A 22,124-nucleotide genomic window follows, 5' to 3' on the forward strand; every position below is an offset into this window, starting at 1 on the left:
GGTGGGCCCATTGCGATCGAGCGGGAGCCGCGCATGTTGGATGTCGGATGCTGGGTGCCGGGCGCTGAGTGCCCGGGGTTGGGTGTTGGACACACCGGCTGGTGATTCTATTCAGGATCCAGTCAATCGTCGCTGCTGGCCTCGCCCGCATACCAGTCCTGCTCCCGGCTCACTGGTCGAGCGTGGCCAGAAAGCCCTGCACCCTGGCCCGCAGCGACGGGCGGCCATCGTCCCCGATGCCATCGGGGTTATTGCAGGTCTCCAACAGCATCGCTGCCGCCGCTGCTTCGGCCGTTCGGCCCTCCAGGATGCCGCCGGGCACCACGGCCTCCATCAAGCATCCCGCAATCGCCGCTATCACGATCGGGCACACGGCGTTGCCAAGATGGTGGTATGCCCGGCTTCCGTTGCCGCAGGATCGGTACCGCGATGCATCGATGATAAAGCTTTCTGGGAATCCTTGCAGCCGGGCGACTTCCCGAGGAGTAAAGAACCGAGGCGGATCGGTCGTCTCACCCGTGACAGTAGCCTCGGGGTCAGGCATCCCGTTCTTCATCGGCACAAACTCCGAATAGAGCCCGAACCCCGTCCGGTAGTTGGATATCACTGTCCGAGCCGAGCCATCCAGGTGCACCAGTCGCCGAGCCGGGTCCTCCTGGAAGCTGGCCAGGCTGCGGATCTTGCTCCACTGCGAGGTGGTCAGGACATATGGAAGCGTTGTGGCCGAGTCGAGCTCCAGGATATCTCGCACTCGCCGGTCAAATCCTCCCACGGTTGAGAGCCGGCCTTGGCGTGGAGTTACTTCAGGCATTCTCGGCCACCGGAACCGCTGCTGGGCTTGGACGAGGTCGCTTCGGATGCCGGCAAAGTAGACTCGCTGGCGCTGCTGCGGGACCCACGATCGGGCATCCACAACCCGCCAGTCGACCCAGTACCCCTCGAGCCGCAGCTTTTGGAGGACAATCGCCAGCGTCTCGCCGCCGTCGTGCTGAATGAGGTGCGCCACGTTCTCGAGCAGAAATGCCTTGGGCTGTCTTGCCCGCAGGACTCGGATGATCTCAAAGAACAGGTTGCCGCGGTCTTCTCGAAATCCCTGGAGCTTACCGGCTTTGGAGAACGGCTGGCAGGGAAAGCCGGCCGTCAACAGGTCGTGCTCGGGAACGACGTGGGCGTCCCACTCGGTAACGTCGCCTATGCCGAGCGGCAGTCCCTCGTACTGCTCCGCAACGGCCCCGGTGGGTTCGGGAAGGACAGTGGGGCCGTGGTTGGCATGATAGGCATCGAGTGCGGTCGAGTCCATTTCCGACATGAGCACACATCGGCCGCCCAGGTAGTCTAGAGCCAGGCGAAACCCACCGACACCAGCAAATAGCTCGACAAAGGTGAATTTGGGAGCGGCGGCAGTTTCCTGAGCCGATGAATCGCCCAGAGCAGCTTGGCTGTGATGGCGTAGGTCGACGGCGGTATTGATATCGGAGGTGTCGACGACGGTGCCGATCTTGGGCAAGATGTCGATCGTATCGATTTGCTCGGTCGCATTGTCGATGGCTGCGGCATTCGTTGGTCTGCTCGAGCTTGCTGATCGGCTGGAGCTGGCCGAGTTGGATCGACTTCGTCCCCGGGGCGGCTCTGGCAGCGGCGAGCGATAGTTGGCCACGATGTGATATCGATCTTCCTCTCGCAGGGGAGGGCACTGGATCGACCGCGAACGGAGACCGGCGATCCAGACAGCCCGCTTGGCCGAGAGCAGCCTCAAGATCTCGGCAATCGAGCTGCCACTGTCGGACTGCAGCTTGGCTCGTTTGGACGGGCGATCGTCAGCTGCAGGGTTACAGCCAGCGCCAGTGGCCTGGGTCTCGGCATCGTTCGGAGTGCTGGCCTGCGACACCGATTTTGCATGCTCACAGCAGTTGGATGGCGTCGCTGTGTCGGTCTGCTCTGCTTGGTCCAAGGTATTCAGATAGAGCGCCGCAGAGTGCGAGAGATGGATGGCCATGAGCTGCTCCTGTCCCGTTTTAAACCCGACGAGCTGCCCGGTCCATTCCTGCCTCTGGACGGGAGACGGTAGGAACAGTGTCGGCTTGATCCAGCCGCCCTTGATCCAGCTGCTGGCTCGGAGATGCGGGTAGATATCCTGGGCCCGGGCCTGCGGAATGACGATGGCACCGACATGGTACTGGTCCAGCACAGCAGGCAGGACCCGATCGAAGACGGTCGAGGCGATCGTTGTGGAAGTGCTTGGGTCTCCCGCCGACCCTGGGTACGATGGCGACGACAGGCGGCGCATGACGGACAGGGAAAAGAACAAATTCAGTGGAGTAGACGAAGCTGGATCGATGAAGCAACGGACGAGGGTCGGCTCGGTGCGAGGTGGTCCAGGGGCAATCTCGTCGAGACGATTCGGCGATGGTCCGAGTGGGTCAGATCGGGGCAAAGTCGGCCGAAATCGCGTTGCGGCGAACAACAGCAGATTCTGCCCGATCCATATTCTCCCGATCAGAGAGGCGGCCATCCGCCCGTCAACCTACAAGCAGTCAGCGGCCAGGGTGCGATCCAATCGGCCGTTGAGGTGGACCTCTGTCGGGAACTGGTCGCTCGAATCAGTCGCTGGGGTACTGGCGGCCTCGCCAGCACGAGCCCTCCAGACAGCCACCGAGCCAGTCCGGGGTGCATTCCAAGCCTGCACACTCGCCCGGATGCCTGGGACAGCAGATGCCGCAGCAGAGTGTCGGCGAACATGTCTTGAAGCCGGCGTGGGCAGAACCGGGCGCCGGGATTCAGATCGAGAGGACGTACATCAGGCGTCGGTGGTGAAGGCCGCTTGTCTGTCGCCCGGAGCGATTGCGGAGGTTGTCGGGGCGGCTGTGGAGGTAACCGAGGCAGCCAGCTCGGCCAGCCTGTTAGTGTAAGTGACCTTATCGGACGTAGGCTGCCACAGACTACATGTTCGATTGGAATGGACGGATCTCGGTTGCCTCTTCATATTGCACGGGCATGGGGTTTCTTTTGGAGGCCTTGGGTTTGTGGCGCGCATCTACACTTTATTCAGAAAAAAACGGGACAATATAGCCGTTTCCATGAACAGGTAGTATGTGCTGTGCTTGCGTCAAGCAAAGCCACAAGAAATAAAACAGATCACTTTGGCAGCCTCCGAGTGAAGACCGCCGGTCGCTCTCCGATCTCCACAATCGACCTGCACACTATGATCATGTTGCGCGCCGCATTGACGTCGCGATTCCACACTGTCCGGCAGCTGGGATTCTTGCAGCTCCTGACAAAGTGGGAATTCGCAACACTGGGCGCATCGAGTCCTTCCAACCGAACTGGCTCCAGGCAGTTGGAGCACACCTGCGAGGTGTTGAACTCGTTCGTCGAGGCCACCTTGATGCTTCCATGAGGGCGATGTGGGTGGCGACGGTGGTGCTCGAATTGCTCAAAGTACCGAGCAAATCGCTGCCTCCGAGGGCTGGATGCATAGCCCTTGCCTTGACGCCATGACGCATTGCCAAAGGCGATCACCACATCGGTCCGTATCGCGGCGTGCTTCAGGACGGCCTTGCACATCCTGTCGACGGCCACTTGGCGCCTCTTGTGGCCCGTGAAGCGATGGTGACGGGCCTTCTTGCCAAGGTGGAAGTCGAGCTGCACTCGCAGCTCCGGTCGCAGGACATGGGTGAGATGGACCTTGAAGGCCTCCGAGGACGACACCTTGGGCGAGGGGGTGGTCGACATCCAGGTCTCGATGCTGAGTCGATACTTCATGATATTGTGCCACTTGGTGTTGGACGTATGGCCACACATTTGCTGGTAGTGGCCATTGGAGAATGAGACCACCTCGTCTTGGTGGCCCGGTGCTTGGATGACCGCCGTGAAGATGGAGCCGACGCCTGGGTCGATTCCAATCCAAGTGGTGCGGTTGGGGTCTGGGTTGCCGATGTGGGCCTGGATACGCTGCTCGGCGGTCGGAGGAGGCTCGATGGTCTCGGTGCGATCGGTTCGACGCACAAACTTGACGAGACCGATGGTGCATCCAATGCCATCGGTGCTGATCTCGTAGTTGAACAGCTTCTTGTTCACGTCTCGCTCTTGGAAGAGGGAACTACGCAGCTTGAAGCAACTGCGCCAGAGACGATCCTGGTTGTTGACACCGTCCTCACCTTCTTCCTTGAGCATGTCCCGGGTGAGTCCAAGGCGCTTCTTTGGACCCAGGAGTTCCCAGAGAGTGACGGTGTCGATCTTGACATACTTGGCCTTGGCTGTGCACAGAGGGACCATCGTGCACACGGCCGGAGGAGTGTCGAGAGCGAGCTGCTTGAGGGCCCAGTTGATCCTGGCGGCCAGCTTGTTGATCTTGGCCTTGGTGGTGCCGAGCTCAGACTTGGCCGTGGTGAACCTCTTGTCGTCGGAGGGAATGCCTTGGGTAGTGAGCTCGTCCAGCTTGGCCTGGCGCTGCAGCTCGGTGACTCGGAGGGCGGGCATGTCACAGTCGATCCACTTGTGGACATTGTCGACCATCTTGTCTCGGGCGAGGATTCTCACATGGTGTGAGAGGCGATGAAGGGCCCGGAAGCGGTCCTGGTCGCTGCTGTACCGAAACTCGTCCAGGACGTGGCCAAAGTCCGGGTAGAGGAACTCGAGATCGGCCTTGGGTGGAGTCTGCCCTGGTTTCTCGAAGAGCTCGAGACAGACCTCGATGGCTTCGTGCTTATGCTTGTTGGCTGGGAAGACGGCAGCACAGAAGCGGCGAAGGAGTCGTCAGTAGGCCAGGTCGAGGTGGGTGGTGCAGTTGGTAGCATAGGCATTGGCAGCCAGGGTGAGAAGCTGACTGTGAGCACCATCAGGCAGACGAGGGGCCGGAGGCAGGTCTGCGTGCCGAGTGGTCTGGTAGTCGCGAAAGGAAGCGACCAGATGCTCGTTGTACTGCTCGATGTCCCCGGTCGGGGAGAGGGCACCGTCCTGGACGATCTTGAAGCATAGGCGGATGAATGCAGGGGTGGCCCTGGAGATGACAGGGACGGGAAGATCCTGCTCGATGCACCGGAGGATGTGCAGGTTGAGCAGCCTGGATGCCTCGAATTGGATCTGGGTCATGGCCTCGACGGTGGCCTGGATCTTGTCGCGGAGAGCGGGATTGAGACAACAGCCATCCATCGTCTGCTTGAAGCAGCTGAACTGAGGGGCGGATGACCTTCCATCCACGAGTGGGACGACAGAACTCTTGAGGGGCCGGTATTTGGGACATTTGCTGGTGTTGCAGCGTTCGTGATCGGTGCCATCGCATTTGGGACATCGCTTGCCAGTACTCGAGGAAGTAGATGGACCAGGCTCGGTGGGATCGACATCCATTGGATCTGCAGAAGCAGTGGTGGTGAGCGACGGAGCAACAGACGACCAAGCATGCGTGGGATCAGAATACGAACCAGAGACAGGCTCCGACTGTGACTTGGCTTTCTTGGGCCTGGGTGGCCGAGGCTGGCCATCACCGGCACCCTTGCGCTTCGGAGGCATGGGGGCAGAGGATGGTGAATGCCTGCCAGTGGTACTGGTCAGAGCAGAGACTTTTTTATCGTACAATAGCGCGATGATCAGATCAAGGCGAGATGAGGGAAGAAAGCAGCAGGACGAAGGTGTGGCATTTATACCCGAGAGCAGGAGCCTGTTGGTGCGGACTGGTTGGGGAAGTGACCCTGTTCAAAAATCGCCGAGAGGTTCAAGCCAGGGATGTGAACGCGAAAATGGCGGAGTGATTGGAGGGAACTCAACCCCAAAATTGATGGGGACTAAACCCCAAAATGATGGGGACTCAACCCCAAAGAAGTTCTCGATGGGATTGAAGTCGGGCGATGCAGGTGGGGTGAAGATCACTGACCATCCTCGGCGCTCGATGCAGTCCAGGACAGCCCTTGTCTTGTGCATGCTGACATTGTCCATCACAATCACAGAGTCGTCTGGGAAGCTCGCTCGCTCAAAGAACTCGACCATCGAGTGTGTCTTGAATGATGTGGGGATGTACATGCGATGCAGCACACCAGAGTGGTTGATGGCAAATGCAGCCGAGACAGACTTGTGTTTCATGTGATTGCGCTGGCGAAGCGGAGCACCCTTCGGTGAGTATCCGTAAAGAGGGAAAGGTGGTTCGTCTGATCCCTGTCTCATCGACAAAAACGAATCGTCGTGGGTCGATGGAGCGGACCTGGTCGCTGAACTGTGCCACTCGCTCATCCAGTCGCTTGGACTTGTAGAGGTGTGTTGCCCTCTTGTGTGAGAGACCTGCTCGGTGGATGGCAGTGTGGCAGAGTGAGAGTGATACTTTCCTCTGGAGGATGGACTCGAGCTTGCATCGCAACACAGGACCAGTCTGGAACGGGTCCTGTTCAATCAGGGTGCGAATGACTGGACATGCCTGCTCGAAGAAAGTGGATCTGCGAGCTGGGACCCGGGATGGGTCATCCAGCTTGCATCCTCGGTGCCATCGATGGATGGTGCTCTTGGATACACTGAATATGGAGGCGACCTTACGCAGGCTATGGATGAGGGCGTAGCATCGCAATGCGGCGGTGCGAAAGTCGGATGTGTGGCGAATGGTCATGGCCAGCGCGCGATAACATTGGGTAACAAAATATTCGATGAATGGTCAAAATCCCGGGTGTCCCGTTTTTTATTGGATTGCCTGTAATACCACGATCGGGCAGTGATCCTGCCCAGCACGAACATCCCACCCGTCGTCCATCATCTCTCCAGGCCCAGGATCCGACCGCTGCTGCTGCCGAATCGCCGAATCGCCGCGCTCGACCAAGAACACCCCATGAACCCAACCTCCACCGAAAGCATCACCTCCACCAACGGCCCGGAATCTGCCGCGCTCGAGACAGCCCCGGCATCACAACAGGCTACGATCGCCGTCCCTGTGCCCAACCGACCGGCCTCGGGCGTCCATGTCAGCTCCGTTCGAGGGGCCTACGAGACCTTTGGAGTCGAGGGATTCTACAACAACTATGGCCACGAATACACCAACCCACACACCCGACCGATCATCAAGTGCATCGAGTCGGTGATGGCCTGGCTGGCAGCCGAGCAGGCTCCTGGGGTCGTCGCAGACACACCCGAGTACGTCGTCGAGATGCCCAGTCCTCCGCTCTGCATCCCGCCAGCACCAAGCCAGTCTTCGATCGCTGCTCTTCCCAAGCTGCGTGTTCTGGATCTGGCCTGCGGCAGCGGCGAGGCAGCACTGGCGCTGTCCTCTTGGTTTCAGCGGTCGGCCACGGCCCGATCCACCTACAGCCATCTCGAAGTCTATGCCACCGATCCCTTCACCCACGAGGCCTTCCTGAAGCGATTCCAGCACCAGCCCGACCGATATGCCTTCGAGGACATTGCCCAAGGCTGTTATCCGACCCGGTCGTTCGATGTCTGTATCTGCAGCTTTGCGCTGCATCTCCTGGACGAACAAAAGCTCTTCTCGACACTGTATGCACTCGCCCGGATGTCGCAGTGGCTCATCATCGTCTCGCCGCACAAGCGGCCGCACATCAAGGATACCTTTGGATGGGGGCCGTTGATGCGGGAACTGACGATCGACCGGGTCCACATCCGGTGCTATCGCTCGAACGAATACGACTATGCCTTTGACTAACAGGCCAGAAAGATTGCATGGACTTGCTCTTGGCGATCATCTCGTTCAGCTCGCTGGGGGAGATCCATGTGGCATTGGTGTTTCTTGGACTGCACTCACGCCACCTCTCGGTGATCGAGGTATCTCGCTTTCGAGCATGGACTCGCCACACCAAACTAAAGCAATCCAAAGGAATCGAACAACTTCATCCTGCCCCGCAATACAGCCACAGTCAGAGACACAGCCCCCAGGTTTATCCCTCGTCCCCTCGACATGCACACGCGGAGGCTGGCTATTACAATGGGCTGATGTATTCGGTATTCAGAGTCGACACCATCACCAAAAGTTCAGAGACGTCTGTTTCATTCTTTAGAATGGAGACGCCGTCGTAATTTGGGTGAGAAAGGGAGAAGAGGGTGCAGCGCCAGCGGCGATGGCTGGCAGGCAGTAGTGGGTGACAAGAAAGGGGGGAGGAGGAGGAAGAGGAGGAAGAGGAGGAAGAGGAGGAAGAGGAGGAAGAGGAAGGATATTCAAAACTGTCCGATGGATAGCACTATCCACTTGCGAAGCTGGATCGCCTCTGGGATCGAGATGGATTTGAGTCGAGCAAGGGTCTGTCGCAGCTCGGCCACGTACTTGGCCCGCTCGCTCGTTCGGGCCGTCCCTGTGGGTCCGGCAGGGGTCGTGGGCTGGACTTGGATCGGGTCGCTCGCCAGTCGCCCCGATGTATCAGAGAGCCGCTCGAGCAGGGACCGGTAGCAATCTAGGCACTCCCGCGTGACCTTGAGGAGATCCGAGAGTGAGGGCGTTCTAAGGGTATTTCCCGGGGTGGTGGAAGTGGCAGTGGTGGTAGTGGTGGTGGCAGCGGCTACCCGGTCCAGATCGGATTCCAGAGCGGCGAGCACAGCAAAGGCCTGCTTCAGATCGAGCTGCATGGCATGTGCTTGGCAGGCGTAGAGCCGAGAGATGGATCTGTGGATGCGGTCGTGACCCGCGAGTATGCGATTGGAAGAGGATCAGCGACGAAGCCAGGATCCGAGCCGACGCATGCGGATCGTGTCGATAAAGTGCCCTCCAGCCGCTCAGCAGCAGCAGCAGCAGCAGCACTCAGCAGCACCGTGCCTTGCACCGACTTGCGGCCCATAAGCGCACTCGCTTTCCAGCCTTACCTGATAATCCGAAGAAACTCGAAATGGGCCGAGGCCGACTCAACATCTTCTGGATCGAGATGGCTCGAGTTGCGGGCCAGGATCGCATCTTCTCGGCCCGTTGTTGCGATCTGTTCGGCGATCCGGAGCACTCCCGCATAATCCTCGAGCTCCAGCAGCGCGTAGCACGCAGAGGTCAACACGACGATCCAGAGTGTCCGCACATCCTGGAGCGAGGAGCGTCGCTCACGGCCGGAGTCGACTGGTCCCTCTCCCATCGACCGCACAATCGAGCCGTAGCTTGGCAGATGCGATACAGCTTTCTGGAAGCAGTAAGAGGCATAAGGAAGGGAGAGCTTGGGATCTTGGTGACTTGAAGCAGAAACAGGGATCGTATTAGCCGATTCCATTGCACAAATACGATGCGACCCTGCGGCGAACCATGCCGGATCCAATTGAGCCGCCCAAGTCACGGCGTAGAGTCGCCAGTTACCTCCATGGGGCCCTTGAGCCCTTGGGAATCATCCGTCGGATCTTGAAGCTCCCAAGAGAGATCTCTCGCTCGACATGCGGCTTCTATACACAGCGTTGGATGCGAACAAAAGTAGTGTTGGCAGCAGTTGCGGACAGGGACCCTGCTCCGGCTACAGGTTGTCAATGCAGTCTCATCCGGGCTGCGACAGGGCCAGGAGACGGTCCCACAAAACCAGGCAGGGTTCTGTCGAGCGTTTGCGGCATGCAACTCTCGACAATACGCAGGACTCAAGGACACGCGAGCCCAGAGCCATGACTGGTCGACAGTCAGTACGATGTCGATGTGGCTCACCTTGCGGGCATGGATGTGGATGATGCATTCTCCAAGACGATACCATGCCGACGCGAGTCGCAGGTCCACCCAGCCTTCATCGCCGTTGGATGCAGACGCCTCAGGGTCAACCGAGGGGCCGGCTTCGTCGGGTGCTGTAGGCTTGCGAGTCGCCTCGAGTGTCGACACAACCACCTCAAAGCATTGCCGCGCCTTGAGCGGTTCGTTTGCAAACAGACGCTGAATCCCGAGGTTGTAGACAATCTCGAGTCGCTCGTGGTGGCAGGAATGCCAGAGGTCCTCCGAAACAGGTTCGGGATTCGGTGGGTCGTCTGTGGGGGTGAGTGGGACTGCGACAGAGCACAGCCGTACCATCGAACAACCGCGTCAATATGAGAGAGCCTTTGAATCGTTGTGGTGCAGGGGGGTGATGGCGATGGCTGTGGCTTCAGACGGGGTGGTAGTATCCATCGCGGCGCACTCCCATTGGGCGGATCATCGGCGAAGCCCATCCACCACAGGCAGAAGCATCGGCATGGCGTGGTCGTGAAACTTGTAGGCCAACAACGAAGCATACCTGTGAGATCCTGCGTCAGAGAGGCGGTCTCGAGGGTCTGTACCGAGGAGCTCATGGGATCGCTCATCGTCGAAGACTCTTGGCCAGTCTGTTCGCGGCGCTCGCGCTCCTGCTCCTCATCGAATTGAATCTCCCATTCTTCGCGGTCGTCGACAGCAGGGCCAGGGCTCGGGCGATATCTTGTAGCAAGCCGTGCACGCTGAAGCGCCGCACACTGCTGGTTTTCGTGAAGTGCTTTGGAAAACATGAGCGAGGCGAGAGCATATTGGCTCGATTTGAAGCTCAGGCAGCCCAGGTTGTTGTAGAAGACTCGCAACTCGGCCGGGGAGCCGTATCCGTTTTCGCGAGCACGGACCAGGAGCTCGCGACTCGCCCGATGGTTGTTGTGTCGGTACTCGAGCTGGGCCCTCAGCAACAGCCCTGAGACGTGGGCCCGATGAACGAGCTCGCTGTGTCGCTGCAACACATTGGATGGGACGGCGCTGGAGCCATCGGTCGTGTCGGTTTCAAGCTGCTGCGAATCCGCAAACTGGGTCAACCTGTCGATGGCTTCGTCGGCCTGGCTGGCATCGCCGGTCAAGTATACTTGCGCCTGCAGCTCGAGAAAAGCAAGTTGGGCAGACAGGGCCGATAGCGGTGCGGAGGGATCGGTAAGCTGGTCGCTCGAAGCCGGAGCTGAGGCCGGGGTCGAGGCCGAGGCGAGGCCGTATCGAGATTCCGGGGCGGGCGCAGAACCTGACTCCAGCGCAAGCCCGTCGTCCAAGCGGCGGTGATCTTCGATGGGCAAAGGCGATGAAGGGGCCCCTGAGCCGGAGAGGAGCAGCCCGTGCACCCTACTATCCCATCCCGCATACGCCCGGAGCTGCCCGAGGGCCTCGGTCTTCATCCCAAGCTTGAGCAGAACCCGAATGGCGAGCGTGCGGATGTGGGCGGATATATCCGAGTCGAGAACCGGAATAACTTGGTGCAGCGAGTCGAGCAATCGGTAGCTCTGCGCGTACCGCCCGAGCCGATAGAGAACACACGCCTGGTTGTAGAGGAGATAGCCCTGATCTTGGAGCAGCGGCGTCAGGGCCGGCAGCTGCGTTAGATGGTCGTCGTCGGCATCTGTATCGGCATCGTGGTCACTGGTATCGAAATGCGCCGAGAGCGGATCGCGCTCGGCAAGGAGATCGACTGGCGATGGGATGCTGGCCGTGCTGGGCTGCCGGCTGTGTCTCTGGCTGAGGCTCTCGAGCGAGTCGACGGATGCATGCGATCGGGTCAGCGGAATCCTGTCGAGGCTCAGCTCTATAGCATGCGTCGGCTTGCAGGCCAAGAGACGCAGCTGGCCGAGCACAGAGACGAGCTCGGCCATCTCATCGCAGGACGGCTTGGCAGTTGTGCTGTGTGGCAGGTCTCGCTCGGGATTCCGGAAGGGAATGCCAAACTCGGTATTCTGGCTGTAGAACTCGAGGACTGCCAAGTTGTGCAGGACGCGGTGGTCGGGAGGATCCTTGGAGGATAGAAGCTGTTGCAGACCGGCAAATGCCGAGTGGAAATCATGGCGCCGGAATGCGTCTGTGGCCTCCCGGGCAGTATCTGAGGACATGGAGGGTAAGAACCGCCGTCGGGAACACGGCAGGAAGGGCCGATTTAGGGGTGGTGCAGACGAGCGCAGACAGGATGCGAGTCAGTTTGAGTGAGCGGGTCAGCGGGTGCTGGGATGGTGCAGGCGGATGCGGAGGATGAGGTGGGCGGGGAGACGATGAGGGCCAAAGGGAACGAGGCCGGGCTTTCCCGTTTGAGACAGGGCCGTGGCGGGACGTGGGTGGACGGTTTCACGCCGACAGGGGCACGCGGCTCTGGTTTGGCGGCGGTGCGAATGGCGATGCGAATGGCGGTGTGAATGGCGATGCGAATGGTGATGCGAATGGCGATGCGAATGGCGATGCGAATGGCGATGCGAATGGTGATGCACATAGAAATGTAGATGGCGCCAGCTTAATCGAATAGCGCGAGTCCATGAAATGTATCCAGGGCACGGCACGGGCTTTTGTCGTGGTCAAAATGTATTGTGTGAAATGGGGTCCTGGCGATCCCAGACTATCCAAGGCTATCCCAGAATATCCCAGACTATCCCAGCCAGTCCCACAGCCATGATCCGCGCTTGGGCCCGCTTTCGCCAAAGGCATCGATGCTGGTGTCGCCGTCCTGCTTTGCCCGCTGTTGGCCCGGCTCCTGCCAGGTCATTGCGTGGAGGCGACCGCCAGGCACATGGACCAGGATCCCGAGGTACTCGCAGCTGTCGGTGTCGGCAAAGGACACCCGAGACGTCGGCAGCTTCTCGAGCCAGGGGATCGTCGGGATGCGCTTGCCTGTCCTCATGTAGATGAGTTCTTTGGGGAGAGCCACGATCGAGCCGTAGCGGCCCACAAAGACCTCCTCGAGCAGCGAGCGCACCACCACGGTGGAGATGGTGTTGCAGTGGGTGCCGAGCTGGCGCATGCAATCGCACGAGCAGGAGAGCGACAGCTTGTGGAGCAGTTTTGGGCGGTACTTTTTCAGCAGCAGCAGATGCGGATCGCCGAGGCCACAGGGAAGCACCAGCTCACTGAGATCGGGGCACGATCGCAGCAGCAGCTCAAAGAGGGCAATGTCGATGCCCTTTCTGTGGTTGGAGACGTTGAGGATGGACAGGTTTGGGCACTGCTCCACGACGGCCAGCAGACCGGCTTGGTAGACGTTGGGGTTGAATGTGTCCTGGGTACCGTGGGCCGGGGGAACAACCAAGGTCTTGAGGAGCGGGCCGCGCTCGGCGATCCACCACCACATGGTTGAGCTCAGCTCGGGCAGGCAGTATGGCAGATGCAGGTTCTCGAGATTGGGGGCCTTGCGCAGCAGGTCCAGTATGAAGGATTCGGAAAACTTGATGCACTTGGCCGAGACTTGGAAAGTCCGGAGCTTGGGGAAGACCAGAGACGACTCCAAGCCGGCGTCGGACATGCTCTGGAAGCTGTCGTCGACGGCGGAAAGCAGCAGGAACTCGAGCGAGTTGGAGCAGTGCGACAGGAGCTGCTTGACCAGTGTCCAGGAATTGAATCGGGACTTGAGCGGCTCTTCGTCGGCGATCTGGTTGATGTGGAGTACCTTGATGAAGCGGGCATAGCCGCTGTTGGAGACGGACCCAGGGACAGAGAAGTTGGAGAGGGTGCGCAGGACGCTTTCGAGGCAGACGTGCGAGAGGTAGCCGATAAAGCGCAGATCCCGGTAGAGTTCCTGCGACGCAGCCATATGCCACTGGCGGGAAACCACCATGCAGGTCACAAGCATCTGGTTGCGCTCGTGCCTCGATCCCGAGAGATAGGACAGGATGTGGGCAAGAACGGCGGTGGGAAACTTGTAGGACTTGAACGGAATCGAGGAGCGGTCGATGGGCTGGACCAGGCCCACAGGGACGGCGGATTTCCTTGCATTTGGCCTGGACGAAGGCTGCTGTGGCTCATGCGGGGCGCTGTGCTTGGGAAGCAAATGCTGGTTGTGGTAGAGAGTGTGGGGGTCGGTATACTTCCAGGGGAAGCGGACCTCGGGCTTTGTCGAGACGAGACTCATGGCGAGCAGGACCGGGATGCTGGAGCTGGGCTGGGGGATGGCAATGCCGATGGAACGCAGAACGAAGTGCAGGAGGAAGCGCCGAGCGAAGGCCGGGGCGGAGGAGACGCTGCAATTTCAGGGCTGCTGGAGACGACCATGAGAATCGGGCCTGGCGCGGTGGGGAAGGACAGACGCGAACTCTGGGCGCCACGACACGCCCCAGCCCACACGGGCGCAGCCCGCCCAACTGCCCAACTGCCTGAGTGGAGAGAGGCGATGGACATTCGCAGTCGGTATCGAGGGCCGATGGCCTGGGTCGCTGGTCTGGGCCGATGGTCCGGGACGATGGTCTGGTTGATGAACGACGGGGAGTCGGTGCAGCCATGGCACAGTAATGGCAACAGTAATGGCAACAGTAATGGCAACAGTAATGGCAACAGTAATGGCACAACTACAACAACTACAACAACTACAACAACTACAACAACTACAACAGCAGCACAACCGCCCCACACATGCAGTGGCATCCGCCCCGGCTGCGTGCGCCTGCTGCGCCTTGCGCGGCGCGCCCGGCGTGGCTTGTCCCGCCGAGGCTTGTCCCGCCGAGGCTTGGCCGCTGCCGTCATCCCGCGCGTGCCGCCGCCGCCCAGATCTGCTTTTCTCTCGCAGCGCCATGTCGTCCCCCTCCCGACTCATCTCCCCGTTTCGTCGTGCCTTCCACTCCTCGATCAAGAACATGGTAAGCCGCCGAGGAGCGCATGAGCGGCCGTCGTGCTCGCCCCAAGGCTGCTCGTGCTGCATCCCGCTGACCTCTCCACCTCGCTAACAGGGTGTCACCAAGACCGTTATCAAGCCTGGAGATGGCAAGACCTTCCCCGTCCCGGTACCCGTCGTCTCCACAGTCCCGCGTCGCTTTGCAGATCTGGCTTGACTGCAGATCCGAGTGCTGCAGATCCGAGTGCTGCAGATCCAAGGGCTGCAGATCCGAGTGCTGTGACGGCCCCCCTGTCTTGCTGCGGCGGTATGATCCTCCCTTTCTGCCCAAGAGCTCGGTCCCGCGGCCAATAACACGTTCGTCTGACGATTCCAGGGCAGCCGAGTCAGCATGCACTACAAGGGTACTCTGAGAGACGGCTCCGTCTTTGACTCCTCCATCGACCGCGGCAAGCCCTGTAAGTGTAGCATACAGAACCAGGGACAACACACGTTATGGGCCCGTCAGCCAGTCCGGTCGGCCTGCCAGGAGAGCTGGGCTGACTTGCGTGTCCTGATCTCGCCCTATCACAGTCGCCTGCCAGATCGGTGTCGGCCAGGTCATCCGTGGCTGGGATGAGGGTGTTCCCCAGATGAGCCTCGGCGAGACTGCCAAGCTCGAGATCACCTTCGACTATGCCTACGGCGAGAGAGGCTACCCTCCTGTAAGTACTCGCTCCCTTGTGCCACAGGGCTACAGGGTGATCCCCGAATAGCCGAGGCGGCCAAGCAACCTGCATCGTTCGGGGAAGCTTTCGTCCTCGCTGACACTCCGTTCGTCCTCGCTGACACTCCGTTCGTCCTCGCTGACCCACTCCTTCCGGTCACGCCTCCTTCCCCAGATCCCCCCTCGCAGCGACCTGATCTTTGAGGTTACTCTTCTCTCTATCAATTAAATGTGCTGTCTGTCTGGACCTGGTCAGACCTTGAATATACAGTGACTGGAGCAGCATCGGTTGATCGACTGCCTTCCTCCACACGCAGCCTTCGGACCCTAACTGATTCCGCCGCTACGGAGCGTCTTGATGGTGACGACCCCTTTCTGGGTCTTGAGAGCAGCGCCTTTGTAGACCGCCACTCCATCCTCCCGGATCGAAAAGTGTGGCTGGCACTGCTCAAACACCTGCTTCTTGGGGTTCAGGACGGTCTCGGGCTTGACATCTGGCGAGCATGGATGAGTGACATCAGTTTCGAGCCCTCGAGACCCACGGCCTCTCGAGGATCTTGGCTCCTCTATGCACACTCCACGCAACTTTGCACTCTTGATGCGGCAGCTGCTACTGGCGTCTGTCTGTCGCTGGCTACTCACTTGGATCGCAGCTCTCCGCCCAGACTTGATCGCCTGGCTGGCTTCCGGCCGGTGGGTCGAGAACCTCGACCATGTCGTCCTTGAATCCGCACAGCAACATGCCCTCGGACTTGATGCCCTTGAACTTGCGCGGCTTGAGGTTGCAGACAACAACCACATGCCGATCCTGGAGACAGCGAGCCATACCAATCAGTGTGCGGTATCACCCGAGCGAGATCGAACAGATTCGCTCGTAGTCTCGTGCAGCCAAGAAGCGGGATGAGCGCAATGCGATCAGCCATCCAGCCGCGGGACATTCGGCACCCCTCCGTAAATCAAATCTGATTTCTTGCCTTGAGTTCCTGAGCACCGTAGAACTTGGTCAAGCCGCTGACGATGGTCCTGAGCCGCCTTTGAGGGCTGCTGGACGCATCTCCGTTGGAGACGGATCCATCGGGAGTCGTCGCAGCCGGTGCCGCAGTCGGTGCCGCATCTCCAACGTCAACTTGCTCCACAAACAAACCATCGGCCTCGGGATGGACTTGGATGTCTTGAATTCGGCCGACCCGCAGCTCGATTTTGTGGATCAGATCGAGATCGCGGTCGAGATTGGCGGCGGTGGCTGCAGACGACGTGGATTGGTATCGAGTCAGCAGATCACGGCCATGGCAAGCTGGCCATCTCGTTTCAAGATAGCTTGGTGCTTTCTGGCCAAGAGATCGGCCGGGGCGCAGCGCATGCAGCTTTAGCAGTCCGAGCAGACGTCGCATTGTGTGTCTGGTGATGATGAAACGCGGCGATCTGGAGCAAGAGCAGCACAGGCAACGACGCAGCGGAAATGCTTGCTCTTGACGAAGTGCTCGCGTGGTTCCTCGGTACCTAGAGGGACACTGATGAGACTATCGACTATAATCGCAAGGCCGCTGCCGGCCGCGGTAAACTCGAAGCATCGTCCGAGCTGGCCTGGCATCACGATGGACCAACATATCGTTCAATTCGCCCTCAGCCTGCAAGTTCTTCGAGCTGTGTCAGAAAAAATCTGTTGAGGTGGCCAGGCTGTGTCAAACAAAGAGAACACTCGGCGGTGTGAACGATATTGCTTGATAGCAACCTCAACGTCCCGTCCTTTGAGCTCTTGGCGATAAGCGGCCATATAATCGCGAGATTTTCTAGCGAATCTTCTGATCATCGCCAGCTTTACCGATTCCAGCGCTTCGGGCACTGTTTTGAGATCCTGAAAGGAATACGTGCAATTGGTTCTGGCATATCGCTTTGCTACTCCCCAGAATCTCTCAATAAAGTTGAGCTCGCAATGGAACCTTGGAACGAAAATGATGAGATGATTGTTCCTGATAATTTCCTCCTCAATGCGTGGTCGCTGGGATATGAAATCTGGCTGCGAAGCAAGCAAATGCAATGCACAACACGGCTGGTCATCGTCTGGGACACTTTCGTCTGATGTGGGGCACTTTCGCCTCAAACCACGATGGGGCCACAGTCCCCGTTCTTCCAGTACGACCTGCATTCCTTTTGGCTCTCCCAATTCTACATGGCGACCAATCACCTGATATTTGGTTAGAGTCATTTTATAAGATACGCCCAAGCCGAGGGAGGAATCGATAGCTCACCTGCCGTCCAGCGTCAACGTCCCCCTGGGTGAACTGCATGCTTTGGAAGGCATTGTCCGGACCAAACACAGTCGATCGTAGCGGGGGCTGCTTACCACCAGGCGTCATATTCATCTTCTCGGCTCGAAGGGCGTCAATTGCCCATGCTCGATGATTGGCGGAGTTGTCGAATTGGAACAGAGCAACACAATCGGGATGAAGGGACTCAAATACTGGAATCGCCCGCTGCACTTGCTCGAGCATGTCATCGCTCTTCCAGGAAGTTTGATAATCTGGATCAATGATCGCAGTGGCGTCGGACGACTCATTCTTGAGGATTCCGTGACATTCACATAAAAACGCACTGACCATGACAGTTCGGCCTGCCCCTTTGGGTTTTGGCTGGCCATAGTCGCCCTCTTCGAACCATCCCCAACCAATATCGTCATTTGCGTAAAAAATACTTTCATCGTGCGAAACCAGAACAATTCTTTTCTCATCTTGGTTTCTGGGCTCTATCCCGATCTCCATGCTTGATCCTTCAAAGAACTTCATTCGCTCTTCGTAGACTTTCATCTGAGCAATATACTGGGTGCGATCCTTGACAACATCCTCTCGCTCATGCCCATCTACGTATTGACCCTTTTGATAGCGCCTGAATTTGAAGCCAAAGAGACGCAAAGCACGTCGTGTTGTAGATATGGTAATGGATTTTGGAGTCTGGCGACGAGATGACTCGTTATCGGACCGAAGCTTGGGAATCAAGTGGTCGTCGATAAATTTCTTGAAGGATCTTGGGGTTCGATTTGGATTTCGGCGAAGAAAACGGACACACTCTTCCATGACATCTTCGTCACGCAGAATCGAGAGTGTCTTTCGATGCTTGCCAGTGTTTGTCAAGGGAAGGCTCCCATGAAGGAGGAAGTGCCTTGCCATTTTGGGCTCAAGACACTGAAGTGTCTCAAGCTGCGTTTCATAAGCACGGTTTTGGCAAGTTGTTGGCAAAACTTTGAGTCGCTCAAGGATTCTCCATCCAACTTTTTCTGGAGATAGAGGAGAACAGCCTCGTAACGGCGGGCATTGAACCTTGTCAGGGTTTCTCTTTGGACTCTGTCAGTGCGTGACTCACGAAGAATCCCTCAGAGCCTCAATACAGCTCGCTCCATGCTGTTTCTTGCGAAAAGATCAACATCAGATACATGGCCAGCCGGGATATCGACAGCGTGTTGGACAGCGGAGCTCGCAGTCGAGTTGGTCTTGGGGATGACTGGGAAGTAGCTCTTGATTCCAGGTGAGGCATGCGACGCCATTGCCTCGCGACTCTCAGCACGCTTGCGTCGCTTGTTGCGCTCGGAATCTCCGATGTAAACTCGCTTCTTGATTTTTGGAGGAGTAAGGCTCATCGAGGAGGGGAGAACTGGGTCGAATGGGACCTGAGCGACGGGTGCTACTGTCTGAGGAGGTTCGCAAAGGGCTTGTGGGTGAGAAGCACATGGGAATGGCTGTTGGGATATAGCCAGATGCCGACCCTCGGGCAGCGAGTGAGTCGCCTGGGTGCTCAATACGCCGGCCACATCGGTCGAGTCGGGGTGGAGAGAATCTGGGTCGTCAGCAACCCTATCGTCTGGGCCGGGGTTGGCAGTTGTCCCAGGGCAGTCTGGGCTGCTGGCAACTCGTGCGAGGCGAGCAAGATTCGCAAGCTCAGCCCTCCTCTGGGTTGCCTTGGCCGTTTTGAGTTGATATAACTCAAACAAAAATGAATTTAACCCAACCAAACTCCGTGAGCAAATAGCGAGACCAATTTCCGACAGATTTACGGAGTTTGAGGTTCACATGAGAAAAATTGAAGAAGTTATTGGAGATGGGCCAAGGGCACAAACTGTCAACGTGTCAGTGCTAGGCTCCATATTTCACATGAAAATCGTATGAATGATCATTCAATTGGCCTCGATTTTCAGTCCTCCTTACGTGGCTTGAAGCTTGTCATTAACAGAGGCAGAAGGCCACTTCCTTGCCTCACACGACCTATCGCATAGTAGTGTCCTCCTATTTATGCACGAGCCCTCTTGACATTTGTTTTAGCCCCCTTTGTTCTTTCTTCCCTTGTCTCTGAAAGAGGGGACACGAATGTATTTGGTAAACTGAGGCTTGCACAGCTACTAAAATAGGACGTAATCTCTCTTCGACGGGCAAGCCCACAATCGAATTATGCTTGAAACAAAGGAATAACACTGCCCCTGTCTCCGTGTCTGTCTCGTCACGGTCCCTTACGCCAGGCAAGCCCAGCCAGATTTAGTATTGGCTTCATTGGGGAGTCGCACATCTGAAGAGCGCCACCTTTTTTACTCCGAGTGGCGTTGTTCAGGTACCTCCCTATGCTATATATTCCAGTTTTACCTCACCTGATTCCTCTCCCTCGCTGTCACTCGTCCTTGGCCAGCACCCTCCCACGTTCCTCCTGTCCCTCTGCCTCCCACATTTGATATGACCAGCAACGGCTCCATCCCTTTCACCAAACTCGCTGCCAGTGATTGGCAATCTTGGTTTATCCCGGCTGAAGCCATCACACACAAGGCCCAGAACCGCCTTGACGGTGGTGGTTTCGCTGATGTATTTGCCGCCAGGCTTGGTAATATGGATGTTGCCGTCAAGCAACTCAGAATCCATTTGAATAACTACGGTATCGACGTTTTCGAGAGAGAAATTAGAGTCTGGCATCGCTTGAAACACGTAAACATCCTCCCTCTACTCGGTGCCTGTGATCGTGACGCCCAAGGCACCCCCATTCCTCCTTTTATGGTGTCACCCTTGATGGAAAACGGCTCCATGCTCGAATACATCAAGAAAAACCAGTGTTATCTCAATCAAAAGCTCTCCTTCCTTGCACAATCCGCAGCCGGCATGAACTACCTCCATAGTGAAAGAATTATTCACGGAGACTTCAAAACCGCAAATGTCCTTCTAGATGGCCGACTGAACGCAGTCGTCGCCGACTTTGGAATGTCACGCACAAAGCGCACATCTGCATCCGCTGTCTGGGTCAGGGCAAGCCCCTTTGAAGGTGGAACCCCGGGCTTCATTGCGCCAGAGATGCTTGATCCCAATGATCCAGCCGGCGCTTCCAAGAAGACTGATGTCTATGCCTTCGCCATCACCATGTACGAAGTACTGAACGACGGCAAAGAGATATGGGTTACACGAGATGGACAAATCATGCAGATCTTCCAAATTGGACTCATGGTCTGCAATGGAAGGCGCCCAAAACGCATCCCTGGAATCCCCGACGACGTCTGGGCCCTCATCGAACGCTGCTGGGCACACGATCCCGCCGATCGTCCCTCGTTCCCTGAGATTCTTGCCGTCCTCCAGCCATATAACCGTGTCTCCACCGCTGCCATCAAGTCCCCATCCGTCAGCCTGTTGGCCAGCCATCTCAACGCACTCAGTCTGAAAAAGCGCCCGATCCAGTCCCAGCCCAGTCGTTCCGCCGAGCTCAAGTTTGATGACATCGAGTTGGTTTTCCACCTCCCTGACTCACTCGTCTCCCGCGCCAAGCAAGGCGATCCTGATGCTTGTCTCGAAGCCGCCAAGTTGGTATCGGAGGGGCTTCCTGCTCACCACCAAGATTGGAAGCCCGCCACACAACTCTACAAGGCCGCTGCCGACCGCGGTAAACTCGAAGCCTCCTTCCAGCTGGCCAGGCTTGCGTTCCTAGGCGAAGGAATGATGCAGAGCGATCGTAGTGCCTTTTGGTTCTGGCAGGAAGTCAGCACCAAGTCCACCGACGCTGTTCTCAAGCCCATCGCCACCCACATAGTCGGTTGGATGCATTACCTTGGACGAGGAACCCAGCTGGACAAACAAAAGGGCATCAAGATCATACGAGAAAACAGCACGAACGAGTTCAAGCTCGGAGAAGACGAGTGTCTAGCCGGTGGAACTGGATGTAGCTCCAATTCGCCCGCAGCCTGCAAGTTCTTCGATCTCTGCCAGCAGGGATCGGACCGAGACTGGCTCTGCCGACATCTCATGGCCGTGTGTTTGTTTCTTGGATTTGGAACGACTCAGGACCGGAAGAAAGCAGTGAGCATATTTGAGCAACTCGCCAACAAAGGCCATAGCGACAGCCGATTATGGATCGGAAAGTGCTTCATGGGTATCGAGGAAGTACCGGAAGATCTCAGGAAGGCATTCGAGTGGTTCTTCAAGTCGGCCACCGAAGGCAACCCGTACGGCCAGTGGATGGTCGGTGAATGCTTCTCCAATGGATGGGGGGTCACCAAGGACATCGCCAAGGCATTCGAGTGGTATGGAAAGTCGGCTGAGAATGGCAATCGATCGGGACAATTCTATGTCGGCTGTTGTTATGAATTTGAGACTGGTGTCTCCAAAAACCTCGACACTGCTATCTTCTGGTACCGCAAGTCCGCTAAACAAGGTTACCAAGTTGCCATCAACAGTCTCAAATATCTCGGAAAGTGGCCCTGATCCCGGAACTCTGCCGAGTACCAACTCCAAAACGATCAAGCCACAACCAATCCCGCAAGCAGAGCAGCCAAGCAATCCCATCAGCAACCATCCCAGACGCCACGACTACCAAACTCTGGACTTGTAAAGTGGCTCCGATAAAGCAGCAATCGCTGAGTGGCGTTGGATTTGGCATTTAATACATCCAGTATTCAAATCAGTGCTGTCCCATAACAACCGTTGATCGATTGCCACCCATGGTTCGGATCATCAAATCAACAGCAGTGTTCGACA

General features: G+C 57.7%; 8 protein-coding genes across 8 annotated transcripts; 4 read left to right on the forward strand and 4 right to left on the reverse strand.

Moving 5' to 3' along the window:
* Positions 1 to 169: 169 nt before the first annotated feature.
* BJ171DRAFT_581546 (S-adenosyl-L-methionine-dependent methyltransferase) lies at positions 170 to 2,287 on the reverse strand (the record flags this gene model as incomplete). Its single annotated transcript, XM_053114113.1, has 1 exon — positions 170 to 2,287. One exon carries the CDS (start codon positions 2,285 to 2,287, stop codon positions 170 to 172), a length of 2,118 nt encoding a protein of 705 aa, XP_052966945.1.
* A 4,348-nt stretch (positions 2,288 to 6,635) lies between these two features.
* On the forward strand, positions 6,636 to 7,852 carry BJ171DRAFT_503905 (uncharacterized protein). Its single transcript, XM_053110905.1, has one exon. It carries the CDS (start codon positions 6,806 to 6,808, stop codon positions 7,631 to 7,633), a length of 828 nt encoding a protein of 275 aa, XP_052966946.1. The 5' UTR covers positions 6,636 to 6,805; the 3' UTR covers positions 7,634 to 7,852.
* Positions 7,853 to 8,111: 259 nt separating this feature from the next.
* BJ171DRAFT_567893 (uncharacterized protein) lies at positions 8,112 to 11,894 on the reverse strand. Its single transcript, XM_053113497.1, has 5 exons — positions 10,143 to 11,894; positions 9,587 to 9,915; positions 9,254 to 9,336; positions 8,782 to 9,132; positions 8,112 to 8,584 (listed from the first exon to the last, which is right to left on the reverse strand). The coding sequence occupies exons 1-5, from the start codon at positions 11,731 to 11,733 to the stop codon at positions 8,143 to 8,145; spliced, it is 2,796 nt and encodes a 931-aa protein (XP_052966947.1). The 5' UTR covers positions 11,734 to 11,894; the 3' UTR covers positions 8,112 to 8,142.
* A 262-nt stretch (positions 11,895 to 12,156) lies between these two features.
* BJ171DRAFT_503907 (uncharacterized protein) lies at positions 12,157 to 13,808 on the reverse strand. The gene has a single exon (XM_053110906.1). The coding sequence runs from the start codon at positions 13,731 to 13,733 to the stop codon at positions 12,258 to 12,260; it is 1,476 nt and encodes a 491-aa protein (XP_052966948.1). The 5' UTR covers positions 13,734 to 13,808; the 3' UTR covers positions 12,157 to 12,257.
* A 546-nt stretch (positions 13,809 to 14,354) lies between these two features.
* On the forward strand, positions 14,355 to 15,452 carry BJ171DRAFT_503909 (uncharacterized protein). Its single transcript, XM_053110907.1, has 5 exons — positions 14,355 to 14,454; positions 14,545 to 14,598; positions 14,806 to 14,887; positions 15,003 to 15,133; positions 15,311 to 15,452. The coding sequence occupies exons 1-5, from the start codon at positions 14,389 to 14,391 to the stop codon at positions 15,362 to 15,364; spliced, it is 387 nt and encodes a 128-aa protein (XP_052966949.1). The 5' UTR covers positions 14,355 to 14,388; the 3' UTR covers positions 15,365 to 15,452.
* On the reverse strand, positions 15,453 to 16,583 carry BJ171DRAFT_567896 (uncharacterized protein). Its single transcript, XM_053113498.1, has 3 exons — positions 16,110 to 16,583; positions 15,778 to 15,943; positions 15,453 to 15,629 (listed from the first exon to the last, which is right to left on the reverse strand). Exons 1-3 carry the CDS (start codon positions 16,524 to 16,526, stop codon positions 15,463 to 15,465), a joined length of 750 nt encoding a protein of 249 aa, XP_052966950.1. The 5' UTR covers positions 16,527 to 16,583; the 3' UTR covers positions 15,453 to 15,462.
* Positions 16,584 to 19,847: 3,264 nt separating this feature from the next.
* On the forward strand, positions 19,848 to 20,732 carry BJ171DRAFT_423850 (kinase-like domain-containing protein; the record flags this gene model as incomplete). Its single annotated transcript, XM_053107625.1, has 1 exon — positions 19,848 to 20,732. A coding segment is annotated over one exon (885 nt), but the record flags the coding sequence as incomplete, so codon positions are not given.
* A 332-nt stretch (positions 20,733 to 21,064) lies between these two features.
* BJ171DRAFT_459036 (uncharacterized protein) lies at positions 21,065 to 22,040 on the forward strand. Its single transcript, XM_053108395.1, has one exon. The coding sequence runs from the start codon at positions 21,087 to 21,089 to the stop codon at positions 21,849 to 21,851; it is 765 nt and encodes a 254-aa protein (XP_052966952.1). The 5' UTR covers positions 21,065 to 21,086; the 3' UTR covers positions 21,852 to 22,040.
* Positions 22,041 to 22,124: the final 84 nt, after the last annotated feature.

Source organism: Polychytrium aggregatum (genome assembly GCF_025602895.1).
Source record: "Polychytrium aggregatum strain JEL109 chromosome Unknown BJ171scaffold_17, whole genome shotgun sequence".
Classification (NCBI taxonomy): domain Eukaryota; kingdom Fungi; phylum Chytridiomycota; class Chytridiomycetes; order Polychytriales; genus Polychytrium; species Polychytrium aggregatum.

Excerpts from the sequence above, each read along its gene's own strand:
- BJ171DRAFT_567893 (XM_053113497.1), bottom strand. The coding sequence starts at position 11,733 with ATGTCCTCAGATACTGCCCGGGAGGCCACAGACGCATTCCGGCGCCAT. Across the intron at positions 9,337-9,586 it reads TCCACATCCATGCCCGCAAG|AAGCCGCATGTCGAGCGAGA; the intron begins GTGAGCCACATC and ends CGCTGTGTATAG. Across the intron at positions 9,133-9,253 it reads GGCTCAAGGGCCCCATGGAG|TCACCAAGATCCCAAGCTCT; the intron begins GTAACTGGCGAC and ends TTCTGCTTCAAG.
- BJ171DRAFT_503905 (XM_053110905.1), top strand. The coding sequence starts at position 6,806 with ATGAACCCAACCTCCACCGAAAGCATCACCTCCACCAACGGCCCGGAA.
- BJ171DRAFT_503909 (XM_053110907.1), top strand. The coding sequence starts at position 14,389 with ATGTCGTCCCCCTCCCGACTCATCTCCCCGTTTCGTCGTGCCTTCCAC. Across the intron at positions 14,599-14,805 it reads GCAAGACCTTCCCCGTCCCG|GGCAGCCGAGTCAGCATGCA; the intron begins GTACCCGTCGTC and ends TGACGATTCCAG. Across the intron at positions 14,888-15,002 it reads CATCGACCGCGGCAAGCCCT|TCGCCTGCCAGATCGGTGTC; the intron begins GTAAGTGTAGCA and ends GCCCTATCACAG.
- BJ171DRAFT_567896 (XM_053113498.1), bottom strand. The coding sequence starts at position 16,526 with ATGCGACGTCTGCTCGGACTGCTAAAGCTGCATGCGCTGCGCCCCGGC. Across the intron at positions 15,944-16,109 it reads ACGGTGCTCAGGAACTCAAG|GATCGGCATGTGGTTGTTGT; the intron begins GCAAGAAATCAG and ends CGCTGTCTCCAG. Across the intron at positions 15,630-15,777 it reads GGCGGAGAGCTGCGATCCAA|ATGTCAAGCCCGAGACCGTC; the intron begins GTGAGTAGCCAG and ends CATGCTCGCCAG.
- BJ171DRAFT_503907 (XM_053110906.1), bottom strand. The coding sequence starts at position 13,733 with ATGAGTCTCGTCTCGACAAAGCCCGAGGTCCGCTTCCCCTGGAAGTAT.
- BJ171DRAFT_459036 (XM_053108395.1), top strand. The coding sequence starts at position 21,087 with ATGATGCAGAGCGATCGTAGTGCCTTTTGGTTCTGGCAGGAAGTCAGC.